This window comes from Chrysochloris asiatica, unplaced genomic scaffold (genome assembly GCF_000296735.1).
Source record: "Chrysochloris asiatica unplaced genomic scaffold, ChrAsi1.0 scaffold00078, whole genome shotgun sequence".
Lineage (NCBI taxonomy): Eukaryota > Metazoa > Chordata > Mammalia > Afrosoricida > Chrysochloridae > Chrysochloris > Chrysochloris asiatica.
The window spans coordinates 3,162,251-3,172,360 of record NW_006408596.1 but is presented as its reverse complement, the minus strand read 5'-3'; the positions used below and the strand labels follow the sequence as shown (position 1 = coordinate 3,172,360).

Sequence of the window (10,110 nt, the reverse complement as noted above, 5' to 3'; positions counted from 1 at the left end):
ACAATTCTGTATCCCCTTGTTCTGTTCAAACAACTGCCTCTTGGTCTATGTACAGTTTTCTCATGAGCATAAATACGTGTTCTGGAATAACCATTTTTTGTAATGTTACCCATAGTTTGTTATGATTCACACAGTCGGATGTCTTTGCATAGTCATTAAAGCTCAAGTAAACATCTTTCTGGTATTCTCTGCTGTCAGTCAACATCCACCTAGCTTCAGCTATGATATTCTTCATTCCAAGTCCTGTAAAACTGGCTTGAATCTCCTTGTTGATGCACTACTGCAACTGTTTTTGAATGATCTTCAGCACAATTTTACTTGCATGTGGTAGTAATGATATTGTTTGATGATTTCCATTTTCTGTTGGGTCACCTTTCTTTGGAATGGGCACAAACATGGATCTCTTCCAATCGATTGGCCAGGTAGCAGTCTTCCAAATTTCTTGGCATATTGCCCTAAGTGAGTACCTCCAGCACTGCATCAGTTTGTTGAAACATTTCTATTTGTGTTCTGTCAATTCCTGGAAACTTGTTTTTTGCCAATGCCTTCAGTGTAGCTTGGACCTCTTCCTTCAATATCATTGGTTCTTGATCATATGGTACCACTTGAAATAGCAGGACACAGGCCAATTGTTTTTGGTACAATGACTCTATTTCTTCTTTCTTCCTTTAATGCTTCCTGTATCCATAGAATCTTTCAATATTGCAAGTCTAGGCTGGATTTTTTTCTTTGGTTCTTTCAGCTTGAGCAATTCTGAGTATGTTCTTCCCTTTTGTTTTTCTACCTTCAAGCCTGTGCATAGTCCATTAGAATACTTCACTTTGTTATCTCAAGCTGCCCTTTGAAATTTTCTCTTTAACTCTTTTAACTTCTTCATTTCTTCCACTTGCTTTACATTGTCTGCGTTCAAGAACAAGTTTGAGTCTCTTCTGACATGCACCTTCATCTTTTCTTTCTTTCCTGTCTTTTTTAAATGACCTTTTGCTTCTTTCCTGTATGATGTTCTTGATGTCATCCCACAACTTCCCTGGTCTTTGGTCGTTAGTGTCTAATGCATCACATCTGTTTTTAATATGTTTTCTAAATTCAGGTGGGTATACTCTGGATCATATTTTGGCTCTCGTTTTAATTTTCTTCAACTCCAACCTGAAGACGCATAGGAACGTTTGATGGTGTAGTCCACAATTGGCCCCTGGTCATGTTTTGGAGGATAATATTGAGCTTTTCCATTATCTCTTCCCACAGAGATAGTGGAATTAATTCCTGTGCACTCCATCTGGTGAGGTCCACATGTATGCTTGTAATTTATGTTGTCAAATACTGAACAACAGTATTTGTGATAAGTCATTGGTCTTGCAAATTTTTAATCATGTAATTTCTAGCATCATTTGTATCACCAAGGCCATCCTTCCTGTTTGTTTCCAGTTTTCACATTCTAATCACCAGTAATTTTCAATGTATCTTGATTGCATGTTTGATGAATTTCATCTGAAGAAGTTGTTGGTGGTGGTAGTTGTGTGCCGTTGAGTTGGTTTCCCCTCACAGTGACCCTGTATAGGGTTTCCGAGACTGTAAATCTTTACTAGAGTAGAAAGTCTCATCTTTCCTCTTTGGAGCGGCTGGTGAATTCAAACTTGGAACTTGTGGTCAGCAGCCCACTATGCCACAAGGGCTCCTTGCAGAAGTTGGTAAAATCCTTCAATTTCATCATCACATGCCTTAATGGTTTGTGTGTACATTTGAATAATAGTGGTGTTAGCTGGTCTTCCTTGTAAATGTATGAATATTATTCTATCACAGACACACTGAGTTGTACATCAAGACAGATCCTGAAATGTTCTTTTTGATGATGAATTTCATGCTATTCCTCTTTAACTTGTCATTCCTGGCATAGTAAATGAGACTGTAAAACTTGACAGGAGGAGAGAGCCTCATCTTTTTCCATGGAGCAGCTGGTGGGCTTGAACAACTGATCTTGTGGTTAGCAGTTCATTGCTTAACCTACTGCACCACATAGGCCTGTCTGATTCAGAATGACCAATGCCAGTCCTTTTCAGCTCACTAACGCCTAGGACATCGATCTTTATGCATTCTACTTCTTTTTTGACAACTTCCAATTTTCCTAGATTCATGCTTCATATATCCCACTTTCTGATTATTAATGGATGTTTGCAGCTGTTTCTCCTCATTTTGAGTTGTGCCCACCAGCAAATGAAGGTCTCGAAAGCTTTGCTCCATCTACATCATTATGGTCCACACTACTTTGAGGAGGCAGCTCTTCCCCAGTCATATTTTTGAGTATCTTCCAACCTGAGGGGCTCACCTTCAGGCACTATTCCACTGCCATTCATAAGGTTTTCAGTGAGTAACCATTCAGAAGTGGTCTGACTCTTCTTCCCAGTCTGTCTTAGTCTGGAAGCTCCACTGGAACCTGTCCACCATGGATGACCCTGCTGGACCTTTAAATACCAGTGGCATAGCTTCAAACATCACAGAAACACACAGGCCACCACAGTACAACAAACTAACATTTGAGTGAAGGGCTAATACGAGTAATATTGACAAATTGGGCAATACTAAGCTAAGCATGATCTCTGCACCTCTCCAGTTTTTAGAAGTTTATCATACTGTCTTTTGTTTACCTGGATCTATTTTTCTTTTTTTTTTTTTTAACTTCTTCCCTAGATTGACAATATGTTTAACGAAATCAAGTTTGGAGAGTATGTGGACACTGGTAAGCTAGTTGAGAAAATAAACTTACCAGATTTCCTCAAAGTTTACATCAATCACCGGCCGCCTTTTGGAAATACCATGAGCGGTATCCAGCACAGCTTTGATGTGTTGGGTTATACCAACTCAGAAGGAAAGAAGGTTATTCAACGAGAAAACTTCCTGAGCTTGCTTCTAACGAAAGGTAAGAACCAAACTGCCGTTGCATCGATTCTAACCCACAGCCACCCTGTAGGACAGAGTAGAACTGTGCCATAGGGTTTCTGAAGCTGTAACTCTCTAAGGTGGCAGACAGCCCCGGCTTTCTCCAGTGGAGGGGGTGATGGGTCAAACTGCCAGCCTTGTGGTTAGCAGCCCAATGCTGAACACACAAAGCCACCAGGGCTCTACCTGCTTCTAAAACAGGTGGGGAACCTTTTTTCTGCCAAAATTTTTAACATCATTCATTGGCCATAAAAAATTATCAACTGGAAAATTAGCCTGCTATATTTGCTCAGACATTTAATTAATTAACTCACCCTAAAGTGATGTCCTGGTGTAGCCCTGTGGGTTAATGCATCAGACTGCAAAGCCGTTTGAACTGCTAGGTCAGTGGTTCAAGCTCACCAGTCGCTCCTCAGAAACCCTATATAGAATCGCTGTGGGTCGGAACCCACTCAACAGCACTTAACAACAACAAAAGTGATGGCTGGAACTGCGGTTACTTTGGAAAGGCCAGAACAAATAATTTCTCAGACCATGGGACAGTTTCCACCTCTGGTCTAAAGGAAAGGAAATGATGAACCAATTCTGAGACCTTGGAATGACAATATTGAGCTCTGACAACATGCTGAGCCACCCTTGCTCAGTGTTCCTTCTTCTTCCTGACACCCAGGTGAGCACATGACGAAGGAGGAGATGTTGGATTGCTTCGCCACGCTGTTTGGAATTAACCCAGAGGGCTGGAAGTCGGAGCCTGCAACCTCCTTTTTCAAAGGTACTGTGGCCACAGTGTCTCACTTGATACTTGTAGACTGAAGTGCATTTCTTTCTTTTGACGGGTGCAAGTCGCTCTCCTTAGTACCACACACACATGACAAAATCAGTCTGTTGGGGATCCCACAGGAGTAAGTTACACAAAGACCTTGGAGCCTTGGTTAGGTGGCAGAGCTCTCTGAAAGCTTTCATTTCTGGGCTCACTGCCTCCTCTGAGTCTTCTGGCCTTGCTTTTCTCTTGTTTCCTGACCTGTTCTTCATCTTGATGGTTTGGGTTGGTGACTATGGCCCACAAGCAAAGGAAAATATTTGGAGATTGTTTCAGAAGAGAAAGGTGAGAAAGGTCCTTAGTCCACCAAAACCCGTTGCCGTTGGGTTGATTCTGACTCCTGGCGAGCATATGTAAGTCAGAGTAGAGCTACTCCTTAGGGCTTTTGAGACTGTGAAACAGTACAAGTGGAGACAGCCTCATCTTTTTCCATGGAGTGGCTGGTGGGTTTGAACCACTGATCTTGTGGTTAGCAGTTCACTGCTGAACCTACTGCACCACATGAGTTTCTTTTAGTTCCCCTTGTTGTTGTTAAGTGCTGTTGCGTCGGTTCTGATCCATAGCAACCCTGCATAGGGTTTCCGAGGAATGGCTTGTGAGCTTGAACTGCTGATCTTGCAGTTCAAACTGACTTTGCAGTCCGGTGCATTAACCCACAGCGCCACATCAGGACTCCTTTAGTTTCCTAGAGGGAGAAAAATGGGCTAGAAGTTAGAGTTATGAATGGAAGTCAGAAAAACCAATCCAACAGAAAGAAATAACCCATCCGCTCTCCAGGCCAGCTCGTGTTGAGGTATCTCCACTGCCCAGCCAGGGGGCACTGCCATGAATCAGAGCTGTATGGTAAGGAATAGAGATTGCAGCCCCTCTTCCTTAGCCCCCTTCTCAAGCAGAACTTCTCCCTCTCCTTTTGAAGCCCTTCTCCAATTTCCACCTAAACAAACCTCCAGAAACTCCAGTTGACCTAAATTCTACCAGATACGGCATTTCCAACTTGCAACTGTTTCAGGCTCCCCCAACCCATCCCTTTGTGTTCTTCAGATCTCAGAATGTTTCCAACTGCTATATATTTATTCTGTGTTCTGAAGTCTCTCAGGGCAGTAAAATCAGTGATACCCGGGTAGTTACAGCTGATGGGGGCAGTGCTGGCTCCGTGATAGAATTTTTGCCTTCCACAGAGGAGACCCAGGTTCTATTCCCAGCCGAGGCAACTCATGCGCAAACCACCACCTACCCACCATTGGAGGTTTGTGTGCTACTATAATGTTGAACAGGTTTCAGTAAAGCACCCACACTAACGGACTGGGAAAGGCCTGGTGAGCGACTTCCAATAAGAAGGAAAACCAACGGATCACAACTGTGTGCTCTGCAGCTGATCTTGGGGATGGTACAGACTGGGCAACATTTTGTTTCTTTGTGCTCAGGGTAGCCATGAGTCAGGGGCCAACGCCATGGCAGCTCACAGTAAAAACAGTTCAGGCCTTTGGATGTGATCTACAAAGATTTGGTCAACAGGCCTTACATCAGTAAAGGAGGGACTTTAACCAATTCCTACCCAAGGGCTTTTAAGGAATCAGAGCCAAACCATAGCACAAAACACCTTTCACTATTTTTTAGTATTGTTTCCTTGCTTTTTTAGAAATGTAATCTTTTTGAAGGCAATTGGTTTTCTTTTTCTTGTTTGGCTAGGTATAGAGATTTCCCTTGAAGAACTCCCTGACGAAATCACAGCAGAAACATTCGTGACTGAAATTCTTGGCTTAACCATTTCAGAAGTTTCCAAACAAGATCTTAGGGTCAGTCAGTGAAGTGTAAGGAATGTTGGTAGTACAAAGGACTGTGTGTGCGGGTTTTTTTCCTAAGAGGCACTGTTTTCCCTGTAATTCTCAATCCCTACTCTGTCACCTTTTGATTTTGTTGGCATTAAAATGTTAAGCGATGGAATTCACCAAGCCGAACTTTCCACTGTTTCTGAAACAGAGAAGTGGGTAGAGGCAAGAAAAACACTGACAGCTGATGTCAGTGTGTCTGGATACCTCAGTCTGTCTGCAGGGCCCAGGGTAATGGGGTGCTCTAAAGGAGAGCCTGAAACAGGTGGTCTGGTCTCTGGGGACAACGACAACATCAGCCAGCAGTCTCGTGACATGTGCACCCCTGGAAAGTGGAGGTCAGTTGGCCCCTTCCTTCCTCTTCCCCCAGAGACGCTCCCGCACCTTGGCGTAATGTATGGAAATGGAAACTCCCTAGTGCCAGTTGTTAGCTGGGGACGGGGTTCTAGGGCTGCTGGGCTCCTGAAAGTCCTTGATTGTGGCTTCTTATTAGCAAAGTCCCCAAACAGCTACGTGGAGCATTGTAAAGAGCATTGCTGGCCATGCTTAACCCACCGTGGCAGCTGCAGATGAGAACACAGATAGCACGCTTGGACCCTGGTTATACTGCACCTGGACCGGAAACCGCACTCCGCACCGCTGGACAGGACGCTCCTGTGCACACACACCACACACTCTACTGGGCTTAGAAACAGACAGCTCCCCACTCTCAGGACATTAAAAAGAAACAGAAAACAACATGTGTTGTTGTTAAGTGCTGTTGAGTCGGTCCAGACCCATAGCGACCCTGTATTGGGGTTTTAAGGAGTGGCTAAGGAGCTCTGTTAGCGTAGTGGTTATGAATCATGCTCCGAACCTTAAGGTCAGCAGTTCGAAACTGCCAGCCACTCCGCGGGAGAAAGAGGAGGCTTTCTACTCCCGTAAAGATTTACACCCTTGGAAACCCTGTACAGGGTCACTATGGGTCGGAACCGACTCGACAGCACTTAACAACAACAACAGCTGATCTCGAACCACTGCCCGTGTGGATCAAACCGACTTTTCAGCCCAGCACATTAACCCACAATGCCACACCAGAACATTATGTGGAATTAATTGAGGCTCATAGCTACCTATAAGACAAAATAGAACTCTATTCCATAGGGTTTCCTAGACTGTGATTTTTATGAGAGCAGATAGCCAAGAGTTTTCTTCCACAGAGCGGCTGGTGGGTTTGAACCACTGATCTTTCAGTTAGCAGTAGAGTTCTTAACCACTGTACCACAAGGACTTATTTTCACACTGTAGGATAAGGACTTGACCACAAAATCAGTTTGAACCATAAGGTCCACGGTTCAAACACACCAGCTCTCCTCACAAACCCTACACAGGGTCGCTATGAGACAAAAACCAACTCGACAGACTTAACAACAACAACAGCAACATATCCAAGTTTACAGCAGTATTTTGGCCTTGAAAATAGAGCACATTTTAGTGTAAACAGATGGACATTATTGTCTAATTCTAGAGTTTTGTCATCAGTTACGGGATCTTGTTCAGGCAAATGCACCAAATGCTATTCTCCACATGCTTGTTCCAACACACCCTCCCAGCCCAACCAGGTTCTCCTCCAAAGAAGCTCCCATAAGAGAGACCATTTCTGATTCACTTAGTTACTGCCTCCTGTGGAGCAGAGATCAGTGGAAGAGACATGGAATCGCAGCAACATCCTCATTCATGCACAAGTCTCCCCCAGCATGCTGTGCGGCTGGAACCTGGCACGGTCAGTGTCTTTGGAACAGAACCACCTACTCAGAAATGGTCTGTGTTGCTCTAACTGTGGCCAGACGGCCCAGCCAGGGCTCCACAGGCTTGGCGACCACATTTGCATCTTATTCTTTTTAAAAACACAAAAAGAAAAGAAAGACAAGTTTATGAGAATCAATTTTGCAGCTGCTTAGGGCTTAGGAGCTCTAGTACCAAGCCAGTTAAAAAGATCCTGGAGACACTTTCGGAAACAGAAAATTCTCAAGTGACTTGTCATCCTCTCAAGAAACAAGTCAGAAATGAATGTCGTCTGAAAGCCCTGCTGAGGCTTCATTCCTGAGGTCTGGCACATTCTGATGTTCTTATCTATGACACGTGTTTGAATAACTGTCTTTAACAGATGCGACTAGCGACTGACTGGACCCACCACAGTTGGCCAGTCCCTGGGACCACGGTCACACCCACCTTAGGTTGTTCTCTCTGTCCTAGCCAACTTCCATGGTACAGGGGGGGTGGATCTTGGCTATGCACACTCATTCAGGAAGACCAAGCCAGGCACAGCTGGTGAGGCCTGTTTTCTCCTGGGGAATCCCTTCCTGCAGGTGCTTTTGTTTCAAGGTCTCTTGAGCTGCTGGACGTGGGCAAAAGAGAACAACAAAGGTGCACCTGTCAGCCCCAGGAGGGTGGGAGGGAGAGGCAGGTGTCTGTGCCCAGTCCAGAGATGGCGGGGGAGCAGCCTTCCCAGCTGGCACTGTAAGTAGAGGGGAAGCAACACAGTTCCAGCTGAGAGGGAGTGAGAAGAGGCAGAAGACATTGTCACTGGACTTGCACCTCAGGACTTAGGGACGGAATTCTTATCACAAGAATCACGTCATGCCGTACTTGTGAAGTAAAGACTACGATTTCAGATGGGACCTCTGGTGAGCTAACCAAATTCACCCTGATTTCGTGCTTCTAGCTGTCAGAATAAGAGTGGTCTTGTAGGAACCCAGCCCTCCCAAGCCAGACCCCTACCGTGTCTAATGGACTTGTCAGTTCCTGCTATCTCATAGCTACCTGTGTGGTTTTGGATGTGGCTAAAATCTTAATCCTTACCTTTGTCCTAGAACTTTTACTGGAATGGTTGTGAGGGATAAAAAAGAGAGCTCAAGGATCACATCGCCAACATAGGAAACCCCCCAAAGTATAACAGTGACTAGATCTGTCACAACCAGAAGACATACTGTGCCCAAGAGCTGGGAGATAGTTCAGGAGAAGATAGGTCTCACCACCCAGAGACCTGGCCTGGGTTAGCCTTGTCCTATAAACAGAAATTTTAAAAAGCTTATCCTACATTAGTCCCTTGACAGATATATGTTGAATGAACTGAAGGAATGAGCTTGAAGCTTCAATGCTCTTTTAATAGTGAACACCAGGTCCTCACGGGCCCTCTACGTCTGGGGCAGACAAGACATTCTTCATGAAGGGCCATAGAACAAATATTTCAGGTGCTGCGGGACTTATGGTCTTGGTTGCAGCTCCTCACAGCTGATGTTATGAGCAAAAAAACCCATTAGAATGCATGTAAACAAGTAACCACAGACATGTTCTGGTCAAACTTAGTTTATGAACATCATATTTGGATTTCATAATAATGTTCATGTGACAGTGGTGGTGGTGGATGTGTGCCATCGAGATGGTTCTAACTCACAGCGACCCTGTGTAAGGTTTCCAAGGCTGTAAATCTTTATGGGAGTAGAAATCCTTATCTTTCTCCTGAATGTTCATCTATCATGGAATATTCTTAATGTTGCAATTGTTTCCAACCACTCAAAAATGCAAAAGCTGTTCTTGTTCACAGGCCATGTTTTGCCCAACAGGCTCTAGTTTGCCGGCCCCTGTTCTAGAACACAGGAAGCCCTGGTGTCACAGAGGGTTACTCATTGGCATGCTAACCACAGGGTCAGCAATTTGAACCCTCCAGCCGCTCTGCAGGGAGAAGATGAGGCTGTGTGCTTCAGTAAAGATGGACAGCCTCGGAAACTGTCCGGAACAACTCTCCTCGGTCCCTATAGGTCGGAATTGACTCACTGGCAATGGGTTTTAGTGGGTTTGCTCCAGAGCACAGGCCACAGATACTTATTACAACAGATGTTTACAAAGGAAAAGAATTTATACAAAATACCTGAGCAGGCGTCTTCAATAATGTCCCAATCATGACAAACAAGGAGAAGCTGAGAGGAGATGAAGGCACTGTGACAACAAAATGCAATATGAGATCCTGGATGGGGCCCTGGGACAAAGAAAGGCCATTAGTGATAAAACTGGGGACATTCTACTAATGTTTGGACTTTGGTCCACAGTGTTACTCTGGCACTGATTCCTTTGTTTTGCTAAGTGGGCCACAGTTCTGTAATGTGTTAATAACAGGGGAGATGACACCATGGTTGGTAGTGTCCACCAAAATGAGGGCTAGCCTGCATGAGATGGACTGACACAGGACTCACGGTGACAGACTCCATGCTAACCATCATGAACCTGGTGAAGGACCCAGTGGTCCTTTCTGTTGGACATGAGGTGACTGTGAGGCAGAGCCAAGTGGGTAGCCGCTAATATTAGGGGAAGCTGGACGAGGGGCATATGTGAAGTCTTACCATTTCCACTGTCTAACAGCTCTAGTGTAAACCTAAAATAATTTCAAAATAAAAAAGCTTTTAATAACTGAATTCCTGAGTCAATTCTCTGAATTTGTGCAGTGATCCCTCAGACAACCCCGAAATGATCATTCATAGGAAACGTTGT

General features: G+C 44.6%; 1 protein-coding gene across 1 annotated transcript in view; it reads left to right on the top strand.

The window, feature by feature from the left end:
- WDR66 (WD repeat domain 66) overlaps positions 1-5,977 on the top strand; it is a 148,389-nt gene extending 142,412 nt beyond the window's left edge. Inside the window, exons 19-22 of the mRNA XM_006865490.1 lie at positions 2,686-2,914; positions 3,605-3,706; positions 5,444-5,550; positions 5,954-5,977. Of these exons, the coding sequence (XP_006865552.1) occupies positions 2,686-2,914; positions 3,605-3,706; positions 5,444-5,550; positions 5,954-5,977 (462 nt within the window). The remainder of the gene's footprint in view (positions 1-2,685; positions 2,915-3,604; positions 3,707-5,443; positions 5,551-5,953) is intronic.
- Positions 5,978-10,110: the final 4,133 nt, after the last annotated feature.